The following is a 26247-nucleotide window of genomic DNA, read 5'->3' as shown; positions in this document are numbered from 1 at the left end:
CCATGTAACCTCAGTCACCTAATATAACAGTACACCGTGTAACCTCAGTCACCTAATATAACAGTACACCGTGTAACCTCAGTCACCTAATATAACAGTACACTGTATAACCTCAGTCACCTAATATAACAGTACAACCTGTAACCTCAGTCACCTAATATAACAGTACACGGTGTAACCTCAGTCACCTAATATAACAGTACACCGTGTAACCTCAGTCACCTAATATAACAGTACAACCTGTAACCTCAGTCACCTAATATAACAGTACACGGTGTAACCTCAGTCACCTAATATAACAGTACACCGTGTAACCTCCGTCACCTAATATAACAGTACACCGTGTAACCTCAGTCACCTAATATAACAGTACACCGTGTAACCTCAGTCACCTAATATAACAGTACAACGTGTAACCTCAGTCACCTAATATAACAGTACACCGTGTAACCTCCGTCACCTAATATAACAGTACACAGTGTAACCTCCGTCACCTAATATAACAGTACACGGTGTAACCTCAGTCACCTAATATAACAGTATGCCATGTAACCTCAGTCACCTAATATAACAGTACGCCATGTAACCTCAGTCACCTAATATAACAGTACACCGTGTAACCTCAGTCACCTAATATAACAGTACACCGTGTAACCTCAGTCACCTAATATAACAGTACACCGTGTAACCTCAGTCACCTAATATAACAGTACACCGTGTAACCTCAGTCACCTAATATAACAGTACACCGTGTAACCTCAGTCATCTAATATAACAGTACACCGTGTAACCTCAGTCACCTAATATAACAGTACACCGTGTAACCTCAGTCACCTAATATAACAGTACACCGTGTAACCTCAGTCACCTAATATAACAGTACACCGTGTAACCTCAGTCACCTAATATAACAGTACACCGTGTAACCTCAGTCACCTAATATAACAGTACACCGTGTAACCTCAATCACCTAATATAACAGTACACCGTGTAACCTCAGTCACCTAATATAACAGTACACCGTGTAACCTCAGTCACCTAATATAACAGTACACCATGTAACCTCAGTCACCTAATATAACAGTACACCGTGTAACCTCAGTCACCTAATATAACAGTACACCGTGTAACCTCAGTCACCTAATATAACAGTACACCGTGTAACCTCAGTCACCTAATATAACAGTACGCCATGTAACCTCAGTCACCTAATATAACAGTACAACCTGTAACCTCAGTCACCTAATATAACAGTACAACCTGTAACCTCAGTCACCTAATATAACAGTACAACGTGTAACCTCAGTCACCTAATATAACAGTACACCGTGTAACCTCAGTCACCTAATATAACAGTACACCGTGTAACCTCAGTCACCTAATATAACAGTACACCATGTAACCTCCGTCACCTAATATAACAGTACACCGTGTAACCTCAGTCACCTAATATAACAGTACACCGTGTAACCTCAGTCACCTAATATAACATTACACCGTGTAACCTCAGTCACCTAATATAACAGTACACCGTGTAACCTCAGTCACCTAATATAACAGTACACGGTGTAACCTCAGTCACCTAATATAACAGTACGCCATGTAACCTCAGTCACCTAATATAACAGTACACCGTGTAACCTCAGTCACCTAATATAACAGTACAACCTGTAACCTCAGTCACCTAATATAACAGTACACCGTGTAACCTCAGTCACCTAATATAACAGTACAACGTGTAACCTCAGTCACCTAATATAACAGTACACGGTGTAACCTCAGTCACCTAATATAACAGTACACCGTGTAACCTCAGTCACCTAATATAACAGTACAACGTGTAACCTCAGTCACCTAATATAACAGTACACCATGTAACCTCAGTCACCTAATATAACAGTACACCGCGTTGCAGTCTCCCAGCCACCATCTTTCTCCGGTTGTCCTTCCTTCTGCCCTCTGATATTATGTCATCTCATTCCTATGAGCAATAATTCCCCATCTACAGGACTGAATGTGACCGGAATACTGAATTTGCTGAACTCTAAAATATAACATCACGTCATACTTTGTAGACGACTTAACTCATGAAACACCGTATATTGACTGTGCATATGACCACCAGGTTCAGGGTCTGGTCACACCGTGTTTTTTGCTTGCCGATTTCGCACCAACATTAGCCATCTCCTATTGTCTGCACCATAGTTATCCCAAGGTAGGAGCTACTGTTCCTACTATGGGGCAAATACCCCATCTCACACCCTCTATTGTAATTGTACACAAGGGTGGACATAGCGACCATCTGAACCCCAGAAGATGAGACAACCCATAAACTTCCAATCCTCCCCATACAAGATGAAGACTGACCCCATTAAGTGAGAACCCTAGTCCAAGCCTTGGGACACATGGAAGACCCTTAAAGCCTTCATTTTTATTGGGGGTTCATAGTCTATGGCATTCAGATTGAGGTCTCCATGTCTATACCAAAAAAGTTGTTTCTCGTGACCATAAAGTAAACTATGGGGAGCAGATATCAGATAAGTAGGGATTACATGAGACATAGACAGGGTATAGGCTGATCTGCATAGTATAGTTGATGGTAAAGGAATATTTTAGGCTGAAAGCAGCCTACTGGCATTGTGCACACAGATATCTGTATTATATATAGGATGATATATGAGCATTGCCTGGTAACATGCATTTGGCCACTTAAGCAGGCAGCCTGTCCTAACTTACAACCCCCATGGCTCGTCCCCTATTACGTTCCGGTTAGGTTAGGCTATTACATAAGTGGCGGCCGCCGGGACCATCAGCCGTTACCCTTATTACACAAGAACCCTTACAGATAATTTATAGTCATGGTTTGGGGATAAGTCAATATTTGCGATAGTAAATATCCAGGAAAGCCTTCGCTGGCATCTCTGGTCCTGCCAAGGAGAAGGAATGATTGACGTCGGAGCCCTGGATTCTCCTGCCAGACTCATTCACACAAATACAAAAACCACAAGGCCCCGATTTTTACCTTGTCAACAGGATTAAACGTCCGAGACGCAGGATTGGCTTTGACAGTCCATAAAAGAGGAATTATTTTATAGGCCGGAGAACTTATCAAATGTAATAGGAAGATCTCCGCACGTGCCAAAAGCCACTGAGTGATTTGTAGCCTTGGATAAGATGTAGATGAGCTCAGCACAGATGTGGAGGAGAACTAAAATTTTCTGCTTATTTTTACACTAATTTAATTTGTATTTTAATTTTTTCCCATCTCCATTTTGTAATAAACTTATTAACAGTAGTCAAATAGATAATTGATTATATAGGTGTCTGGTGGCCTCCACCTATAGGATCTCTTGGCGATAACAAACAGAACATCCTTGTAGAGACCCCATCTTTCCATGAGATCGGGGTCCCAGAGATGGACAGTATATACACTACGCATGCGCCCTGCGGGTATCGTGCAGGTCCTAGTAATTAGATTTGCCCTGTTTGCATAAGGTCAGTTCGTTTGCTCGGTCTCGGTGATGGATCACATTTCTTCCAGCTTTATTTCCTACTGTGCAAATTAGGTCAGACGTTTAAGGGGAAATTCAGCCGAAATTATCTTCTGTCATAGACACATAGGCAAAGGAGATCCGATTGGTGAAGTCTATACACGGGGACCACCTATAGTTCTATAAATGGATCATACCTGCCTAGGGATTCTTGTTACTAGAAGTCGGAGACAGAAGCCTCAGAGTATTGCCAGAGGGGTCTGATCTCTACGTAGAGACCTTGGAAACCAGAAATTACCTCCGTGCATGTATAGAGGACGGGAATTCTATAGAAATCCAGTCCCATAGACATCGAATGGATGCCCAGGGTACATGCTTGAGCACCGCTCTCTGCAAACTCATCCTCATTCTAGCAATTGTTGGGGATCCACATTACAGATCCTGTGAACAAGTGATAAATGTCCCACACTAGACAACCTCTCGTCTTGACAAAACAATCGTGCATCTTAAAGAGGTTTTATGGGACTAGAATATTGACCTACCCTTAGGATAAACCATCTGTTTCTGATCTCCGGGGACCGATTCTTAACACACCCAGCAAATTAGCTAAATTAAGAGGCCGTGTGGTCTTCATCGCTTACCAGAGTCATTGCTGTACAGATCATTACCTCTTTGGCAGGATCTAGTTGGTAGGGGCACGACTGGCTAACCTTCCATGGAACAAGTGCCAGGAGGGATACATTGTCTCATTGAAGAGACAGTCGTATCAGCATAGGGAGGCTTATTAGCTACATATACTCCCCTAGGAATTCTGGGAAAAGGTATGCATACCTTGGGTTAGTCGAAGAACCCAAGACATCCAATCTCTAGGATCAAGTGGTACAGTAACGTCTCTAGACATCAGTCCCTCCTAGAATTCATCTTATGGGTTCTTTATTCTCCTCTTTATGGTTTGTACTCTTAATCTTAAAGTACACCGTCTTTTGATTCCGTAGGAGATAGACAGACTGACGTGCACTGTCATGATATTTTTCTCTGTCTTCCCTCAGGAGACGTTCTTCGGGGATTCCACGTCAAGCATCAGAAGTGGTATGAGCTCTCTAACAGAGAGTGACTGCAATTATCACAAGACTGTGCGCAATTCCCAAGGCTCTGCCAGGGATCAGTGGAGAAAAAGGAGACGCTCAAATAGTGCAAGAGACAGCACATACGCCGCAAGAGATTGCAAGGGAAAGGAGTTGGCTTCTCAAAAGGAACGCATATCAAGAAGACTCCAAGCCAAGACTGACTGTTCTTACCAAACATGGAGAGTTCTTCCACCAAAGCATGGCAAATATAGGGTAGAGCATAGGGACATCCAGGTGCAAAGACAAAGCAGAAGTTAGAGGTGGATACATTGCTATATCGTGCACTTAAGTGGTGGACATGAGATACTATTAGAGTAGTAAAGGTATTTGGAGATCAAAGTGGGTGGCTGGGTGAATGGTGGAAGAGTGTTTCCAGGCCAGGGTAGAGACTAGCAGGGTTGAAGTGACAGTGTTAAGGAAGTAGAAACAAACAAGGAGTAGACTCTTGTTGGAAAAGTCTTGGAAGAACTGGCCAAGAAAAGTTTTCGAGAAGTTACAAGGGAGACGTCCACTTGGTCAAAGAGCAGTTTAGGAAGACCAACCACTGAATATGTTACTGCTATAAGGTGTGGGTAGAAGGAGAACTAAGCAAGAAGGTTGGCAGTGGGAGTGAAAAAGTGTCGGGGTATAGAGAAGGTCGTAAAGATTGGCCAAGTCATAGACGAGAGTAGATATCGAATAGTTCGGGGACATTAAGGGTTACCAGGTGTTTAAGGGAGAAATGTGGGTGACATTGTCAGAAGGTAGAAATAGAGTTGGCAGCTAAGAGTGTCATTTGGCCGGTCAACAATAGTTACGATTGCATTTGAGGCTGGTATTTTTGGAAAGTGGTAGAGGAGGTGCCAAGGAGAAGTAGGAGTAGATTTGGGTAATTGAGGAATTTACTCTAGAAAGAAGCAAAAAAGGGAAAAAAGAAAACCTCAAAGCAACAAAGAACAAAAACTCAAGAAGTAATTGACGACATAATATCAGATCCTTTGCTCAAAAAATGCCACGGACCCCCGATCAGGATGAGGCCGATGAGCTATATCAAAACAACTCTGTATCATGGCTGGCATGTGGTGCCCTCTCATTACTTGCAAACGCCTGGAGCATCCTGAGTTTAGCCAGCCGTGGCGGGAGCGGGCAGCGCCCTCGCCCCCTGGAACTGCTCCTCTGTTTGCTGGCAGGAACACATCTACTCATGGCTGCCGTGCCCCTCTCATTGTTTTCTGTGGTGCAGCTGAGAAGAAGACATTCTCCTGGTTATGAATGGAATGAGGGTCTGTGCAAGGTGTTTGTGTCCACGTATTACACACTCGCCCTGTCCACGTGCTTGACTGTGGCCTGCCTCTCATATCATCGAATGTGGATGGTGCGCTGGCCTGTTAGTTACAGATTGGGTGGTGCACGAAGACAGGCACTGCAGGGGGCTCTCGGAATTTGGGCAGCTTCTTTTGTGCTGTCCACGTTGCCATCCATTGGGTGGCATGACAATGCCCGCAGGTTCTACACACGCGGTTGCCACTTCTTGGCTAGTCGGATTGGATTGGGTTTTGGGCTGTGCTTCCAGCTTCTATTGTTAGGTGGGGTGGGCACTGGGCTTGGATGTCTAGGAGTGACTATATACCACGCTTGCTGCTGTCCAGCATCTGGGAACAGAGGAGGGACAGGGGAAAGTGGGGCAGAAGGGATGCTGGAAGTGCCAGCCATCGTAGTACAGGATGCTCAGGGAAAGAGACGCTCATCATTGGATGGGTCAGAGTCACCAAGGACGGCAGCGCAGGTCACCGGACTGGTTGGGGGCATTGTGCTGCTGTATGATGCACTGACTGGGCTACCCATATTGGTGAGATGGGGGAATGGGTTTCATGTTTTTACAGCCATGTATTTCTTCCATGCCATTGCATTGCTTTCCTAACCTTGTTTCCTAAGTGACTAGTTTAGGTCTTTAGGCCCTGTTCACATTACAGTTTAGCCTCTGTAGGCTTCTATTGCAACTTTTTGGCCCTTTTCAGTTGTGTGGAGCCTTATGGGTAGGTTTAGCAGGTAGTCTGGGGCGTTCCCTGGCATACATGCTAAACATAGACACATAACATGAGGTGAACAATGGCCAACACTGATACGTGCTAGGCTACAGCTTCTGTACATTACAGGGGGTTTCTGGAATTTTTTGTTCATGGCTTATACTTTGGATAGGCCATACATTTCTGATCAGTAGGGGGGCACAATTGATGTCAGTAACCATACAGGGAATGGAGCTATTTGCTGCCAGCTCTGTGCACTGTACAATACAGAGCCTGAACACAGCCCCAACATTGGATCTGTACAGTGGCCGACTGCCCCCCCCCCATCACATATTTATAGCCTATTCTAAGGACAGACCATTATCTGACAGCCGAATAATCCAATACCAGCTATGAGTGCTCAGAGTCAGCAGGCTGTAGGTCAGCCAAGTATTCACGTGTTGGTAACTACTGCTCAGAACTGGTTACGATTTGCAGAAATATTCTATACTAAGGACCGGCCATCAATATCTGTAACCTGGAAACCCGCGCTATGGACCATGCAGTATAAAAGGGCATTATGTAACGCTGGACCCTGCCATAGAGGGGACCTTTCCCACCTCCAAGTCTTTACATTCCCCAATAGACACCGCTCTACTCATTCTGGGGCAGTTGGAATTTTATCTCTAGCCCACACCGTTCCTGAGCAATCATTTCTATTAGTTTGAACATCCAATATGTTAATTACACACTCTACTGTCAAGTAGGCGGTGCCAGACTATTTGCTCCGGTCTAGTTACCACCCACCTGACGGAAAACCTGATCAGTATATAGGGTGCTGTAGCTAATAGCACCAATTACTCAGGAACGGTGGGGGCAAGAGAATGTATTCCAACTGTGTCAGCTTAGGTGAATAATGAAGACTTGGAGTTGGTGAAGGCCGCCTTTAAACGAGTTATCCATTATTCTAAACTTTCTTCAAAAGATAGCGCCACCTCTGTACGTGGATCGTGCCTGGTATTGCAGTTTTGTTCCTCTGAAGTCAGAATGATTTGCAATTCCACACACAACCTGTGGACAGAGTGGCGCTGTTCCCAGCCGCAGTGCAAAATCCGTAACAGCGCCCCCAGCTATCATGTGCTGTTTATAATGCTTCTAACGACGACCTGACTGCGACTACTCCCTCTGCCCCTTGCCCGGTGCGATCACCCCGCTACCATGTCACTTGTATTTTTCCTGGTAAACACCTCCTCACGTCTCCGGCATCTGCTTTTCTGTTCCTTATCTCTTATCTTCCCACTCACGGCTTCTCTCTCGGTTCCTCCGCTCGCTATTCCTCCACTAATAAGCTTCCAACTTGTACACGTTCCAAAAACTCACCCTCCAAATCTGTCCCTGGTAATTGACAACTCTTGTTTTCCTTCACTGGGATGTCAGTGCCAAGATTTGCGGTGAATTTACACCTAGAGAGTGGTGGGGGTGCTGGGCTTAAACAGGGGGTGCAGCAGTGGCAGTCGCTGCCAGACTTGGAGGGGGCCCCATAGGACATACAATATGCCACTATTCAGAAGGTAAGTGGGGGCTCATTACAGATTTTGGAGCTTCGAGCTGCGCCCCTGGGCTTAAACAAGGTACATGTGGCTGTCATGGGCATGAGTTAGCTGGCCATAAGGTGTCGGCTACAGGTTGCCTTGCAATTCCTTGACTCATGTCAGTGAATGGAGTCACATTGTGACCCTGAGGGTGCTGCGACGTTAAGGCGAGCATTGGTGACATATTTGGTGACTAGAAGTCGCGTCACACTAGGACCTGCAATGCAACTCCATTAACTAATATTAGCAAAGCAGTCGCTGGGCAGCTTGCCGATATTAAGTCACAGCCAAAATTGCTACGTAGCCTTAGGCTCATCCTTAAGTTAAGGACGTTTGCACATGACAGCACGTTTATCCCATCAACATTATAAGTCATAAGTCCTCCAGGCCGGCTGTCCCAATGTTGCTCCCAAAACAGCGCCACTCCTGTCTTCTGGTTGAGTCAAGTATTACAGCTCATAGAAAATCTGTCTGCAGTCATGTATGTTAGAAAGCTGTGTCAAAATGCAACATGCACCATTGTGATGAGAACAGGGACAACTTGCATGTATACTATGCCTTAGTACTAGATGGGTCAGAGGTGGCTTCTTTTTAGGGTGCAGCTTTAGGGAATGCAGTTGTGAACAAGCCCTGGGCCCCAAAGGTCCCTTACCAGGTAAATTATACCGCTATCCTAATGGAACAAACTATTTTACAGGTCATTTAATTTGTTAAAAATTGCACCAAACCCGAATCCAGGTTCCCCTGCAGTTTTATGAGCACTGTGTGAACGCATCCCAAGCCTTATGTTAGCAGCAGCCCCCTTGTCCCCCCATCTTCAGCCCTCGCACCTGACCCCCTGCGCCCTATCCTCCCTGGATACCTCCCTGGTTTAGGTCTCGGCTCTTCCTCGCAATCACGTTAATTATTTTAACAATGAGAGTAATAATCTGTTTCACTTAATTAGCAGTTTGGCGGCAGCTGCGGCTGCGAAGCGTTAACCCCCCGTGTGCCGCTCCCTTCTACCACTCCACTTATTAAGTGTCAGCGCTCAGATATTTGACCTGAAAGACCCTCCTGGGACTTGTAGTATAATTACAGCGGCATTGCTCTGGGACGCGCGGCCTTGAGCCTGACATGTGACAGCGCCAGATTATTATTTGCCGGATGGACAGCAGATTTACGTCTGGGGAAATGAAAGCCGCTGTATCATGTCCACAAAACTGCGCTACATCGTCCCCGCCATGATGAGAAGACTCAGAGGGATTTACGTCGGTAAAGCTTAATCGTGGTCTAATGAAACGTTCCGCAACTCTCTAATCTTCTTTCTGGATCTCGGCTTGCTGTCAGTGAATGGGAACATTTGCTCAGGCCCTAAAGACCCGCAGGATTTGTCTAGTTTGACAAATTTTACCTGCACTGACACATTGAAGCAAACCATACGCGAGATCTTGAACGTGTTCTCGAAATATCAAGAAATTTTTTTAATGTAGCGATTCAACTTTGTTTACAAAAATCCCTTTAAAGGAGCCCAATAGAAGGTCTCTTATGTATTATAGGTCTGGGGTACAGGGTGAGAACAGCAACCACAAAAAATACCCCCAAAGTGCTCCTCAGAGGTCTGAAATACAGCTCCTCCCCTCTGCCAGCCTCTCAGCCAATCAGAGAGGAGTCACATGACCTTCAAACCCGCCCACTAGGAAACAAGAAACATTGTCCTAGGTGGAAGTGACAACTTTTGATACCTATAGTGGCATTTTTTGGGGTCTATATTGGGCATACTTGTCAGCACAGGGGTCATGGGCAGGAAGGGGCGTGGTGAACCACAAAAAGGGCAGGTTTGGGTAAAATGAACCCCCAAAGTGGGCAGTTTGTGGACCTGGAAGTTTGTTGGCAGCTATGATGTGTGGGCACAAGTTTTCTATGAATATCCTAATACCCTGAAAATAATTGAGTTCTGCCTTTGTCAACCATGCCCCAAAAAATCCATAGTAACAGGGATTTAAAGGCGCTGTCCACTGTGGACTATCCCTTTAAGTAGGAGATTCCCACCCATTCCCAGCCATCTGCCTATCAGCAACGATAGAATTTCCCTACACTGCCTCCTCAGGCGAAATGAGGTATTACACAGCCCACATCAAACCCACTGAGCTGTCCATACAATGTACGGATGTGTCGGGTCCTCCAGATCATGAGATGATCTTTGTAGCCCCTCTGAGAGGGGATCGTCCTCTGTTATCCCCAAATTGCCTGGCAAGGTATTTGGAAATGCTTTTCCTAAACTAATTTAAACTAAATGTTCATTTTTCTTGCAGCAGAATTCTATTATTTTTCTTCTTTATATTTCGTGTTTTTTTGCGCCTCGTTGATTGTTTATCGATTTCTTGGTGTAATTGACTCTATAGTAATAGAATGAAGCGTTCCTAGAGGCGACGCCATCATTGATCTCCGATAAACAGGGCTACTCAGGATAGAGACCGAGCAGTGACAACATACAGCACATAGGATAGTGAGACCCCTAATATTGGGGGAGCCCCCTCATCAGGACAGCCCCATCTGATGTTATTCCTGGGGGAAGCTCTGCCCGGCCATTGAGTTATTATGTAGTATTAGTATACGGACGGAGCACAGTGGATTGACTAGGGGGCACCCTTTACGAAATCCGTACACCATACCTGATTATATGAATATATTGAGCCCTGGTGTCCTAGAGGAGGTGAGGGACGGTAGTCTAGATGGCTCCCTGGTGTCCATAGTAGATACGTATGGTGTTAGGGGGGCTACAAAACGATGGCCGCTACCTCATGTCAAAGAGTCACATGGCGGGTAAAGGCGACATAGGCAAGTCCTGGCTGTAATTCAGGGCACAAATATAGAAACTCTCCAGAAATATCTATTTTAGATTTTACCTGCGATACATTTCCCTCCATCATCCACCTGGCAAATGAGTTTATAATGTCAGTTACCATAGAAATCATTGATCACTATGGCAAACGCATCACGTGAACCCACTGATGTATCAGAAATAGACATCGATGTATCCAGGTGCAGCGGGCACTTAGCCGTACACATGATGGTAGTGCCAGTAATATAACCGCCATCCTGCTGTGTCCTCAGTGATGTGAAAGAGAGGAAACGCACTTCATGTAAATCCCCTGTGATCTACTGCCGCAACGTATCTGATCTACAGGGAACCTGACCACAAAATATAATAATAATCGAAACATTAACATCATGTACTGACACAAAGTAAGTGATCAGTACATAGGAGGTAGTATTACAGTAGTTATATTCTTCTACATAGGAGCAGTATTATAGTAGTTATATTCTTGTACATAGGAGCAGTATTATAGTAGTTATATTCTTGTACATAGGAGGTAGTATTATAGTAGTTATATTCTTGTACATAGGAGCAGTATTATAGTAGTTATATTCTTGTACATAGGAGTAGTATTATAGTAGTTACATTCTTCTACATAGGAGTAGTATTATAGTAGTTATATTCTTGTACGTAGGAGCAGTATTATAGTAGTTATATTCTTCTACATAGGAGCAGTATTATAGTAGTTATATTCTTGTACATAGGAGGTAGTATTATAGTAGTTATATTCTTGTACATAGGGGTAGTATTATAGTAGTTATATTCTTCTACATAGGAGTAGTATTATAGTAGTTATATTCTTGTACATAGGAGTAGTATTATAGTAGTTATATTCTTGTACATAGGAGGTAGTATTATAGTAGTTATATTCTTGTACATAGGAGGTAGTATTATAGTAGTTATATTCTTGTACATAGGAGGTAGTATTATAGTAGTTATATTCTTGTACATAGGAGGTAGTATTATAGTAGTTATATTCTTGTACATAGGAGGTAGTATTATAGTAGTTATATTCTTGTACATAGGAGCAGTATTATAGTAGTTATATTCTTGTACATAGGAGCAGTATTATAGTAGTTATATTCTTGTACATAGGAGCAGTATTATAGTAGTTATATTCTTGTACATAGGAGCAGTATTATAGTAGTTATATTCTTGTACATAGGAGGTAGTATTATAGTAGTTATATTCTTGTACATAGGAGCAGTATTATAGTAGTTACATTCTTCTACATAGGAGTAGTATTATAGTAGTTATATTCTTGTACGTAGGAGCAGTATTATAGTAGTTATATTCTTCTACATAGGAGCAGTATTATAGTAGTTATATTCTTGTACATAGGAGGTAGTATTATAGTAGTTATATTCTTGTACATAGGGGTAGTATTATAGTAGTTATATTCTTCTACATAGGAGTAGTATTATAGTAGTTATATTCTTGTACATAGGAGTAGTATTATAGTAGTTATATTCTTGTACATAGGAGGTAGTATTATAGTAGTTATATTCTTGTACATAGGAGGTAGTATTATAGTAGTTATATTCTTGTACATAGGAGGTAGTATTATAGTAGTTATATTCTTGTACATAGGAGGTAGTATTATAGTAGTTATATTCTTGTACATAGGAGGTAGTATTATAGTAGTTATATTCTTGTACATAGGAGCAGTATTATAGTAGTTATATTCTTGTACATAGGAGCAGTATTATAGTAGTTATATTCTTGTACATAGGAGCAGTATTATAGTAGTTATATTCTTGTACATAGGAGCAGTATTATAGTAGTTATATTCTTGTACATAGGAGTAGTATTATAGTAGTTATATTCTTGTACATAGGAGTAGTATTATAGTAGTTATATTCTTGTACATAGGAGCAGTATTATAGTAGTTATATTCTTGTACATAGGAGCAGTATTATAGTAGTTATATTCTTGTACATAGGAGAAGTATTATAGTAGTTATATTCTTGTACATAGGAGCAGTATTATAGTAGTTATATTCTTGTACATAGGAGCAGTATTATAGTAGTTATATTCTTGTACATAGGAGTAGTATTATAGTAGTTATATTCTTGTACATAGGAGTAGTATTATAGTAGTTATATTCTTGTACATAGGAGCAGTATTATAGTAGTTATATTCTTCTACATAGGAGCAGTATTATAGTAGTTATATTCTTCTACATAGGAGTAGTATTATAGTAGTTATATTGTTGTACATAGGAGTAGTATTATAGTAGTTATATTCTTCTACATAGGAGGTAGTATTATAGTAGTTATATTCTTGTACATAGGAGCAGTATTATAGTAGTTATATTCTTCTACATAGGAGCAGTATTATAGTAGTTATATTCTTCTACATAGGAGGTAGTATTATAGTAGTTATATTCTTCTACATAGGAGCAGTATTATAGTAGTTATATTCTTCTACATAGGAGCAGTATTATAGTAGTTATATTCTTGTACATAGGAGTAGTATTATAGTAGTTATATTCTTGTACATAGGAGTAGTATTATAGTAGTTATATTCTTCTACATAGGAGTAGTATTATAGTAGTTATATTCTTGTACATAGGAGCAGTATTATAGTAGTTATATTCTTCTACATAGGAGCAGTATTATAGTAGTTATATTCTTCTACATAGGAGTAGTATTATAGTAGTTATATTGTTGTACATAGGAGTAGTATTATAGTAGTTATATTCTTCTACATAGGAGGTAGTATTATAGTAGTTATATTCTTGTACATAGGAGTAGTATTATAGTAGTTATATTCTTGTACATAGGAGCAGTATTATAGTAGTTATATTCTTGTACATAGGAGCAGTATTATAGTAGTTATATTCTTGTACCTAAGAGCAGTATTATAGTAGTTATATTCTTGTACATAGGAGTAGTATTATAGTAGTTATATTCTTGTACATAGGAGCAGTATTATAGTAGTTATATTCTTCTACATAGGAGCAGTATTATAGTAGTTACATTCTTCTACATAGGAGTAGTATTATAGTAGTTATATTCTTGTACATAGGAGTAGTATTATAGTAGTTATATTCTTGTACATAGGAGGTAGTATTATAGTAGTTATATTCTTGTACATAGGAGGTAGTATTATAGTAGTTATATTCTTGTACATAGGAGGTAGTATTATAGTAGTTATATTCTTGTACATAGGAGGTAGTATTATAGTAGTTATATTCTTGTACATAGGAGGTAGTATTATAGTAGTTATATTCTTGTACATAGGAGTAGTATTATAGTAGTTATATTCTTGTACATAGGAGCAGTATTATAGTAGTTATATTCTTGTACATAGGAGCAGTATTATAGTAGTTATATTCTTGTACATAGGAGTAGTATTATAGTAGTTATATTCTTGTACATAGGAGTAGTATTATAGTAGTTATATTCTTGTACATAGGAGCAGTATTATAGTAGTTATATTCTTGTACATAGGAGCAGTATTATAGTAGTTATATTCTTGTACATAGGAGAAGTATTATAGTAGTTATATTCTTCTACATAGGAGCAGTATTATAGTAGTTATATTCTTGTACATAGGAGCAGTATTATAGTAGTTATATTCTTGTACATAGGAGTAGTATTATAGTAGTTATATTCTTGTACATAGGAGTAGTATTATAGTAGTTATATTCTTGTACATAGGAGCAGTATTATAGTAGTTATATTCTTCTACATAGGAGCAGTATTATAGTAGTTATATTCTTCTACATAGGAGTAGTATTATAGTAGTTATATTGTTGTACATAGGAGTAGTATTATAGTAGTTATATTCTTCTACATAGGAGGTAGTATTATAGTAGTTATATTCTTGTACATAGGAGCAGTATTATAGTAGTTATATTCTTCTACATAGGAGCAGTATTATAGTAGTTATATTCTTCTACATAGGAGGTAGTATTATAGTAGTTATATTCTTCTACATAGGAGCAGTATTATAGTAGTTATATTCTTCTACATAGGAGCAGTATTATAGTAGTTATATTCTTGTACATAGGAGTAGTATTATAGTAGTTATATTCTTGTACATAGGAGTAGTATTATAGTAGTTATATTCTTCTACATAGGAGTAGTATTATAGTAGTTATATTCTTGTACATAGGAGCAGTATTATAGTAGTTATATTCTTCTACATAGGAGCAGTATTATAGTAGTTATATTCTTCTACATAGGAGTAGTATTATAGTAGTTATATTGTTGTACATAGGAGTAGTATTATAGTAGTTATATTCTTCTACATAGGAGGTAGTATTATAGTAGTTATATTCTTGTACATAGGAGTAGTATTATAGTAGTTATATTCTTGTACATAGGAGCAGTATTATAGTAGTTATATTCTTGTACATAGGAGCAGTATTATAGTAGTTATATTCTTGTACCTAAGAGCAGTATTATAGTAGTTATATTCTTGTACATAGGAGTAGTATTATAGTAGTTATATTCTTGTACATAGGAGTAGTATTATATTAGTTATATTCTTGTACATAGGAGCAGTATTATAGTAGTTATATTCTTGTACATAGGAGTAGTATTATAGTAGTTATATTCTTGTACATAGGAGGTAGTATTATAGTAGTTATATTCTTGTACATAGGAGTAGTATTATAGTAGTTATATTCTTGTACATAGGAGGTAGTATTATAGTAGTTATATTCTTGTACATAGGAGTAGTATTATAGTAGTTATATTCTTGTACATAGGAGTAGTATTATAGTAGTTATATTCTTGTACATAGGAGTAGTATTATAGTAGTTATATTCTTGTACATAGGAGTAGTATTATAGTAGTTTTATTCTTGTACATAGGAGTAGTATTATAGTAGTTATATTCTTGTACATAGGAGGTAGTATTATAGTAGTTATATTCTTGTACATAGGAGGTAGTATTATAGTAGTTATATTCTTGTACATAGGAGTAGTATTATAGTAGTTATATTCTTGTACATAGGAGGTAGTATTATAGTAGTTATATTCTTGTACATAGGAGCAGTATTATAGTAGTTATATTCTTGTACATAGGAGTAGTATTATAGTAGTTATATTCTTGTACATAGGAGGTAGTATTATAGTAGTTATATTCTTGTACATAGGAGTAGTATTATACTAGTTATATTCTTGTACATAGGAGTAGTATTATAGTAGTTATATTCTTGTACATAGGAGTAGTATTATAGTAGTTATATTCTTGTACATAGGAGGTAGTATTATAGTAGTTATATTCTTGTACCTAGGAGCAGTATTATAGTAGTTATATTCTTGTACATAGGAGTAGTATTATAGTAGTTATATTCTTGTACATAGGAGGTAGTATTATAGTAGTTATATTCTTGTACATAGGAGTAGTATTATAGTAGTTATATTCTTGTACATAGGAGGTAGTATTATAGTAGTTATATTCTTGTACATAGGAGTAGTAGTATAGTAGTTATATTCTTGTACATAGGATTAGTATTATAGTAGTTATATTCTTGTACATAGGAGCAGTATTATAGTAGTTATATTCTTGTACATAGGAGGTAGTATTATAGTAGTTACATACCTCCCAACCGTCCCGATTTCCGCGGGACAGTCCCGATTTGGGTGACATGTCCCGCGGTCCCAGTTGGAGGGAGGTATGTCCCGATTTCAACTCAGATCTGCGTCCAGAGGACGCAGATCTGAGTTGAACACATATGCGGCTGAAGGAAGGAGCTGACACAGGTCAGCTCCTCGCTTCGCCGCTGCCCGCCTCTCTCCCTGACACACGCGGCTGAAGCTGCTCACGTGCTCGCTTCGCCGCTGCGTCTCTCTCTCTCGCTGACACATGCGGCTGAAGCGAGGAGCTGACCTGTGTCAGCTCCTCGCTTCGCTGCTGCCGCCGACTCCTGGCTTGTAGACGCGATGTACAAGCCAGGAGCCGGTGGCAGCAGCGAAGCGAGGAGCTGACACAGGTCAGCTCCTCGCTTCAGCCGCATGTGTCAGCGAGAGAGAGAGACGCAGCAGCGAAGCGAGCACGTGAGCAGCTTCAGCCGCGTGTGTCAGGGAGAGAGGCGGGCGGGGCAGAGAGCGGCGAGGGAGCGGAGGAGAAGGTAAGTTTAATGCGGAGGTGGAACGTGAATCTGGGGGCAGATGAAGGAGAGGACGGCATGGCACTGGGGGCAGAGATGGAGAGGACATGAATCTGGGGGCAGAGATGGGGGACATGAATCCGGGGGCAGAGATGGAGGGACAGGAATCTGGGGGCAGAGATGTGGGACATGAATCTGGGGGAAGAGATGGAGGGGACATGAATCTGGGGGCAGAGATGGAGGGACATGAATCTGTAGACAGAGATGGGGGGACATGAATCTGGGGGCAGAGATGGAGTGGACATGAAACTGGGGGCAGAGATGGAGGGACAGGAATCTGGGGGCAGAGATGGAGGGACAGGAATCTGGGGGCAGAGATGTGGGACATGAATCTGGGGGCAGAGATGTGGGACATGAATCTGGGGGCAGAGATGGAGGGGAAATGAATCTGGGGGCAGAGATGGAGGGGACATGAATCTGGGGGCAGAGATGGAGGGGACATGAATCTGGGGCAGATATGGAGGGACATGAATCTGTAGACAGAGATGTGGGGACATGAATCTGGGGGCAGAGATGTGGGGACATGAATCTGGGGGCAGCGATGGAGTGGACATGAAACTGGGGGCAGAGATGGGGGACATGAATCTGGGGGCAGAGATGGAGAGGACATGAATCTGAGGGCAGAGATGGGGGACATGAATCTGGGGGCAGAGATGGGAGACATGAATCTGGGGGCAGAGATGGAGAGGACATGAATCTGGGGGCAGAGATGGAGAGGACATGAATCTGGGGGCAGAGATGGAGGGACATAAATCTGGGGGCAGAGATGGAGGGACATGAATCTGGGGGCAGAGATGTGGGACATGAATCTGGGGGCAGAGATGGAGAGGACATGAATCTGGGGGCAGAGATGTGGGGACATGAATCTGGGGGCAGAGATGGAGAGGACATGAATCTGGGGGCAGAGATGTGGGGACATGAATCTGGGGGCAGAGATGTGGGGACATGAATCTGGGGGCAGAGATGGAGAGGACATGAATCTGGGGGCAGAGATGGAGGGACATGAATCTGGGGGCAGAGATGGAGTGGACATGAAACTGGGGGCAGAGATGGAGAGGACATGAATCTGAGGGCAGAGATGGAGGACATGAATCTTGGGGCAGAGATGGAGGGGACATGAATCTGGGGGCAAAGATGGAGGGGACATGAATCTGGGGGCAGAGATGGAGGGGACATGAATCTGGGGGCAGAGATGGAGGGACATGAATCTGGGGGCAGAGATGGAAGAGGGACATGAAACTGGGGGCAGATGAAGGGTGTATATGAAACTGGGGGAGAGATAGAGGGGGGACATATAATGTACGGATGACTGTAGGAGGATTATACTGTGTGCGGGCACATGAAAAATTATCGAGTGGGCGGGGTCAACACAAAAGTGGGCGGGACTAAATTTGCCGCGGCGCGCTATGCGCGCCGCACATTTTATCCCTCTTTCGGTTCTTCAAAAGTTGGGAGGTATGTAGTTATATTCTTGTACATAGGAGTAGTATTATAGTAGTTATATTCTTGTATATAGGAGTAGTATTATAGTAGTTATATTCTTGTACATAGGGGCAGTATTATAGTAGTTATATTCTTGTACATAGGAGGTAGTATTATAGTAGTTATATTCTTGTACATAGGAGTAGTATTATAGTAGTTATATTCTTGTACATAGGAGTAGTATTATAGTAGTTATATTCTTGTATATAGGAGTAGTATTATAGTAGTTATATTCTTGTACATAGGAGTAGTATTATAGTAGTTATATTCTTGTACATAGGGGCAGTATTATAGTAGTTATATTCTTGTACATAGGAGGTAGTATTATAGTAGTTATATTCTTGTACATAGGAGTAGTATTATAGTAGTTATATTCTTGTACATAGGAGTAGTATTATAGTAGTTATATTCTTGTATATAGGAGTAGTATTATAGTAGTTATATTCTTGTACATAGGAGCAGTATTATAGTAGTTATATTCTTGTACATAGGAGCAGTATTATAGTAGTTATATTCTTGTACATAGGAGTAGTATTATAGTAGTTATATTCTTCTACATAGGAGTAGTATTATAGTAGTTATATTCTTGTACATAGGAGTAGTATTATAGTAGTTATATTCTTGTATATAGGAGTAGTATTATAGTAGTTATATTCTTGTACATAGGAGTAGTATTATAGTAGTTATATTCTTGTACATAGGAGTAGTATTATAGTAGTTATATTCTTGTATATAGGAGTAGTATTATAGTAGTTATATTCTTCTACATAGGAGTAGTATTATAGTAGTTATATTCTTGTACACAGGTTACAGTATAGATTACGTACCGTGTCTATGACTATGTTACTACTGACAGTGGTTACAGTTGCATATAAAATATATAGTATAGATATCATTTGCTGATCTCTGCTATTAATTATACTGCCACATTACTATGATCACTTACTATGGTGCGTCTTTGTATATAGCTGATATCTGTTCTTGTGTTTTATTGTTTACTTATTTTCTTCAATAAATAATTTATGAGACTTTTTTCCATTACAACAAACATGAAGGTAAAGACTCCGGCAGTAATATGTAATTGTATTGAGTAATTTAGTTGCTGCCTCTTTTTTAGACTGTGTTACTGATATTATTGCCCCAGGGAATTCTCCCAATACAAACAATAGTGACACCTACAGGTCATAGGGTGGTATTGCTTATTACCAAGTAAAACGTTGTGTGCATATTATTTATTACTTATTAGAGATATTTTATCAGTTTTTTGCTCTCTCTGTGCTGTAGGTGGTGAGCTTTATCAGCCTTCGCTATGACAGCGCCCCACCATGGATGGTTCTGTGTGTTCTGTGGTGCTCAATGGCGCAGACTCTTCTCCTTCCATCATTTATCTGGTCCTGCGCCCGGTATCGGGCTGACCTGCGCACCGTCTGGGAGCACTGTGCCTCTATGTTGTCTGACAGCGGGGATGAAGGTGAGACTGACCACTTCTAGTTAGCTTTTGTCCTGAAATGTTATTTAATAAAAAAGTTTTGAGAGGTTTTTAAAATATTTCCATGTTACTGGTGACAAATTACCTTTAAGAAGTGGTTTCAGGGTTTAGAAAAAGGGTATTTCCCCCAAAACAGCGCCACTCTCTCCTACAGGTTGTGTCTGGTATTGCAGGTCATCTGCAATAAAGTCCCTGTGCGTGAGGTGCAATAGCAGATATATCTCATGAACAACAGTGGCGCTGTTTCTGGAAAGTGATTGCCTATATTCCTATATTATACTCCATATCATGTACTGGTTTACAGTCTGTATTATGCTCCAGAGCTGCATTCACAATGCTGCAGGCTTCAGAGCTAAAATCTCCCAGTATCCTCTTCCTATTCAGTGCCTACATAGAACTTATAGGAGCTCAGCTAAGATGTCAGGGACCTACCTGTCTGTTGACAAGCTTGCTATTTCCATTGGTAATCAGCAGAATTATGAATGCAGCTCTGGGGTATAATATAGACTGTATTTTAGGATTTCTCTCGAGTCAATTTTGATTAATTATTATTCATTATTTCGCTTACAGACAGCGGTCGGGACGACTTTGCAGATGGCCGTCTGTGTGAAGTTCGATTTGATTCCAATGGCGCCGCTATAAAGAGACCCCCACATTACCTGGGAGCGGACCTGCGAGATGGAAAATTCCTGCCAGTACGGCATGTACTTCTGCCCACAGACCGGAGCCAGTACCTACAGGTCCATCGACACCAGGTGACTTCTTCCTACCTAATGCCAATGGTTCCAACCTCTCACATACGCAGGGCTTTGCCTGTTTTTCAGACCCTAAATTCTAACTCCTGACGGTATTATTTATCTGTAATGTGACCCCAGTAGTAATCTATAGGCCCATACCGTACCTCCAAATGTATCCATTTGTATTCTGTAAGAAACCAATCGTAGAATGTTCCATCCTATGAGATATAGCAGTGCTTGCAGGGTAGACTACGGTGCCACACTGAACCACCATATGGCAGTATATACAGTGGATACGGCTCCATATTACACTTTTCTGTATACATAGCACTTAATAGGAACAGAAATGTTGCCTGGGGATGAATATAGATGACGTTAGTAAATCCAGATTTGGATAAGTCGTGAATTATTTATAGGAAGAATACATTTATAATACATAACATATATAGGGGCAGTTTTATAAGAAATGGGGCCCTAGGCTGTAAGTAAAATACCGCAGTACACATCATTTTTAGACAGTTTTCTTGTCTACATAATACCGCCATGTAGTGACAAGTATATACTGCATATATAGCCTACATCATAGTACATATTAGTGCTCAAGTGATGTGTTATATCCAGAACTCACATAATACCGCCATGTTGTGCCAAGAATATACTGTTGTATACGACCTACATAAAGCCACATAATAGTGCTCAAGAGATAGGCAATAGCTAAACTCCCTGAAACAGTTGACATAATGCCACCAATCTCCAAGTGATACCGTCATATAGTGCTGTGTGATGTTTGTTTTTGATGTTCCTATCATGGAGGGTTGCCTAATCTATGGGGGGTCTTGGAACCCTACAAATACATGGCAGTACATCAAGTGCTTGCAGCATTGTCCTGAACCATAGTGGTTTCATGCACACAATCGTGCGGTGAGGCCTAGGAGTACCCAGTGTTTTCATGGCTTTGCTCCAGAGCTGCTCTTCCTACTGAGACCCAAAAACAAAATTACAAGTTGCAACTAGTCAGCCATTTTGGAAGCTGTACGGTGTTACTTATAGTCACCCCATGGTCCATCTGCATCACAATATACCCTAATACCACTCGGCTCTCCCCTTAACTCTTCTTTACATGATGTTTTTTAAATATTTTTGTATGTTACCCCCATAGCCCTACTCCTGGGCTTTCCTAGAATGGTAGAAGTTCCAACACTGTCCACAAGAAATTCTGGCTTACTAACTACATCAGGGAAGACAGGCTTGCACATTCCAGTGAGCGCCCTCTATTGGTGTGCAACACTGAGGCAGCAGCTGACTTCCTAATTACATCATGGAAGACAGATTTGCATATTCTTCCCATGGTCCACAAGACATTATGGGAACCTTCATAAGAACCCCATTGATACCCAAACTAGGGTGTAGGACATTGACATATTGAGAAAGAAAAACAAAAACAAGGATCTTGGTGGCAAAACCCAGGACCATAAAGGGGACCAGAGTCTCCTCTACAGAGGAACAGTGAAAAGAAGGTGGAAGGGAATCGGCCTGAGGGTCGGTGAATTGTTTCCAGTGAACTCTTCACAAGTAGTAACTTGTCTGACATATTGGATGTGCTCAGAAGTTGACTACTTTTTCTCCACTCTCTTCAGGTCCCTCTCTCCCGAAGGATGTCCCATGATGAACTGGACCTGTTTCCTCCTCGTTCCTCACCACTTTTGCTCAGGTGGTCTTCCTCGGATGACATAAGAGGTGGGCCAGGATCTGTACGAGGAGGTAGCCCTTCTACCCCTCGACGAAGTCATGACATGCAACCTTGGAGTCGCCACCAGCTTCCGGCTCGAGAAGTAGATGATGGTCTCAGCAGCCTGCACCAGTTCTTGCAAGGAGGAATGGGAGGGCCTTCAGTCATGGGAGGCGGCATCCACAACTCCTTTTTTCGAGATGAAATCACAGCCTTCATTGACGATACTCCCTGTCCTTCTCCTCTTGGGACACCGCACAGAGTCCGCTCAACCCCAAGACCCTCTCCGTATCCAAGGAAGGGACTGGAGGGAGGAGTGTCTTTGGCAGGCTTGGGAGAGAGACGTTTATCCCTTTGTAGCCCCCCACTTGTTGTAACTGAAACCCGTAGGTCGTCTTTGTCTGAAAGGGGGTGCAAAGTTGGAGCTTCATAAAGAAGAGTATACAGGGTCTCTCACATTTACCTCCTTTGTATCGGTCACCCCTGAACTGAAGAAGGGGCTGCACATGGACCCTCCCTATGAATCTGTTGTTCTCAGGCAAATCTGCTGTTTGTGAGAGGGCAAAGGGCTTCAGGGGGGCACCAAGTTATCACTGCCTCTATCCCTCAGGCCTCCTATGATACCACTTTGCCCCCCCATAGACACACTACAAACACACTGGAAATATGAGCCAAAAGATGACAAACAATAAATTGTGATTTGATTATAAATTGTCTGTGTTAAAATACAACGGTATATACCGCCATATTGTCACATAGCAAATGGGTGACCTGGAAGTACTCAAAAAATAGGAAATGTCAATCATACAAAAAAAGTCAACTGACCTGTTTTTTCTTGTACATAGGAGGTAGTAATATAGTAGTTATAATCTTGTACATAGGAGGTAGTATTATAGTAGTTATATTCTTGTACATAGGAGTAGTATTATAGTAGTTATATTCTTGTACATAGGAGTAGTATTATAGTAGTTATATTCTTGTACATAGGAGGTAGTATTATAGTAGTTATATTCTTGTACATAGGAGTAGTATTATAGTAGTTATATTCTTGTACATAGCAGTATTATAGTAGTTATATTCTTGTACATAGGAGCAGTATTATAGTAGTTATATTCTTGTACATAGGAGTAGTATTATAGTAGTTATATTCTTGTACATAGGAGGTAGTATTATAGTAGTTATATTCTTGTACATAGGAGCAGAATTATAGTAGTTATATTCTTGTACACAGGAGTAGTATTATATGACTACTATAATACTGCTCCGTATGGACAAGAATATAACTACTATAATACTGCCCCCTAAGTACATGAATATAACTACTATAATACTACTCCTATGAACAAGAATATAACTACTATAATACTGCTCCTATGTACAAGAATATAACTACAATAATACTACCTCCTATGTACAAGACTATAACTACTATAATACTACCTCCTATGTACAAGAATATAACTACTATAATACTGCCTCCTATGTACAAGAATATAACTACTATAATACTACTCCTATGTACAAGAATATAACTACTATAATACTACTCTTATGTACAAGAATATAACTACAATAATACTACCTCCTATGTACAAGAATATAACTACTATAATACTGCCTCCTATGTACAAGAATATAACTACTATAATACTACTATGTACAAGAATATAACTACTATAATACTACCTCCTATGTACAAGAATATAACTACTATAATACTGCCTCCTATGTACAAGAATATAACTACTATAATACTACTCCTATGTACAAGAATATAACTACTATAATACTACCTCCTATGTACAAGAATATAACTACTATAGTACTACCTCTTATGTACAAGAATATAACTACTATAATACTGCTCCTATGTACAAGAATATGACTACTATAATTCTGCTCCCTATGTACAAGAATATAACTACTATAATACTACTCCTATGTACAAGAATTTAACTACTACAATACTGCTCCTATTTACAAGAATATAACTACTATAATACTGCTCCTATGTACAAGAATATAACTACTATAATACTGCTCCTACATACCAGAATATAACTACTATAATACTGCTCCTATTTACAAGAATATAACTACTATAATACTACTCCGATGTACAAAAATATAACTACCATAATACTGCTCCTATGTACAAGAATGTAACTACTATAATACTACTCCTATGTACAAGAATAGTAGTTATATTCTTGTACATAGGGGGCAGTATTATAGTAGTTATATTCTTGTACATAGGAGAAGTATTATAGTAGTTATATTCTTGTACATAGGAACAGTATTATAGTAGTTATATTCTTGTACATAGGAGCAGTATTATGGTAGTTATATTCTTGTACATACGAGTAGTATTATAGTAGTTATATTCTTGTACATAGAAGTATTATAGTAGTTATATTCTTGTACATAGGAGCAGTATTATAGTAGTTATATTCTTGTACATAGGAGGTAGTATTATAGTAGTTATATTCTTGTACATAGGAGTAGTATTATAGTAGTTATATTCTTGCACATAGGAGCAGTATTATAGTAGTTATATTCTTGTACATAGGAGTAGTATTATAGTAGTTATATTCTTGTACATAAGAGCAGTATTATAGTAGTTATATTCTTGTACATAGGAGTAGTATTATAGTAGTTATATTCTTGTACATAGGAGCAGTATTATAGTAGTTATATTCTTGTACATAGGAGTAGTATTATAGTAGTTATATTCTTGTACATAAGAGCAGTATTATAGTAGTTATATTCTTGTACATAGGAGTAGTATTATAGTAGTTATATTCTTGTACATAAGAGCAGTATTATAGTAGTTATATTCTTGTACATAGGAGTAGTATTATAGTAGTTATATTCTTGTACATAGGAGTAGTATTATAGTAGTTATATTCTTGTACATAGGAGCAGTATTATAGTAGTTATATTCTTGTACATAGGAGTAGTATTATAGTAGTTATATTCTTGTATATAGGAGTAGTATTATAGTAGTTATATTCTTGTACATAGGAGTAGTATTATAGTAGTTATATTCTTGTACATAGGAGGTAGTATTATAGTAGTTATATTCTTGTACATAGGAGCAGTATTATAGTAGTTATATTCTTGTACATAGGAGCAGTTTTATAGTAGTTATATTCTTGTACATAGGAGTAGTATTATAGTAGTTATATTCTTGTACATAGGAGTAGTATTATAGTAGTTATATTCTTGTACATAGGAGTAGTATTATAGTAGTTATATTCTTGTACATAGGAGTAGTATTATAGTAGTTATATTCTTGTACATAGGAGGTAGTATTATAGCAGTTATATTCTTGTACATAGGAGCAGTATTATAGTAGTTATATTCTTGTACATAGGAGCAGTATTATAGTAGTTATATTCTTGTACATAGGAGCAGTTTTATAGTAGTTATATTCTTGTACATAGGAGTAGTATTATAGTAGTTATATTCTTGTACATAGGAGCAGTATTATAGTAGTTATATTCTTGTACATAGGAGCAGTATTATAGTAGTTATATTCTTGTACATAGGAGGTAATATTATAGTAGTTATATTCTTGTACATAGGAGCAGTATTATAGTAGTTATATTCTTGTACATAGGAGGTAG

The 26247-nt window shown here is 39.8% G+C and overlaps 1 protein-coding gene and 1 long non-coding RNA gene across 2 annotated transcripts; one reads left to right on the top strand and one right to left on the bottom strand.

Moving 5' to 3' along the window:
* Positions 1-994: 994 nt before the first annotated feature.
* LOC142219072 (uncharacterized) lies at positions 995-1901 on the bottom strand. Its single transcript, XR_012717540.1, has 3 exons — positions 1642-1901; positions 1243-1403; positions 995-1072 (listed from the first exon to the last, which is right to left on the bottom strand). It is a non-coding gene; the product is annotated as an uncharacterized LOC142219072 (long non-coding RNA).
* A 3117-nt stretch (positions 1902-5018) lies between these two features.
* Positions 5019-23311, top strand: GPR162 (G protein-coupled receptor 162). Its single transcript, XM_075258396.1, has 4 exons — positions 5019-6446; positions 19948-20134; positions 20723-20907; positions 22527-23311. Exons 1-4 carry the CDS (start codon positions 5607-5609, stop codon positions 23049-23051), a joined length of 1737 nt encoding a protein of 578 aa, XP_075114497.1. The 5' UTR covers positions 5019-5606; the 3' UTR covers positions 23052-23311.
* Positions 23312-26247: the final 2936 nt, after the last annotated feature.

Source organism: Leptodactylus fuscus, chromosome 10 (genome assembly GCF_031893055.1).
Source record: "Leptodactylus fuscus isolate aLepFus1 chromosome 10, aLepFus1.hap2, whole genome shotgun sequence".
NCBI classification, from domain to species: Eukaryota; Metazoa; Chordata; class Amphibia; order Anura; family Leptodactylidae; genus Leptodactylus; species Leptodactylus fuscus.
The sequence above is the reverse complement of the archived record's forward strand: the minus strand, read 5'-3'. Positions and strand labels throughout refer to the sequence as shown.

Bases quoted from the DNA above. Each gene is read 5' to 3' on its own strand.
- GPR162 (XM_075258396.1), top strand. From the start codon at position 5,607: ATGCCACGGACCCCCGATCAGGATGAGGCCGATGAGCTATATCAAAAC. The intron at 6,447-19,947 runs GTGAGATGGGGG...TCTGTGCTGTAG, and splicing joins TGACTGGGCTACCCATATTG to GTGGTGAGCTTTATCAGCCT. The intron at 20,135-20,722 runs GTGAGACTGACC...TTTCGCTTACAG, and splicing joins GTCTGACAGCGGGGATGAAG to ACAGCGGTCGGGACGACTTT.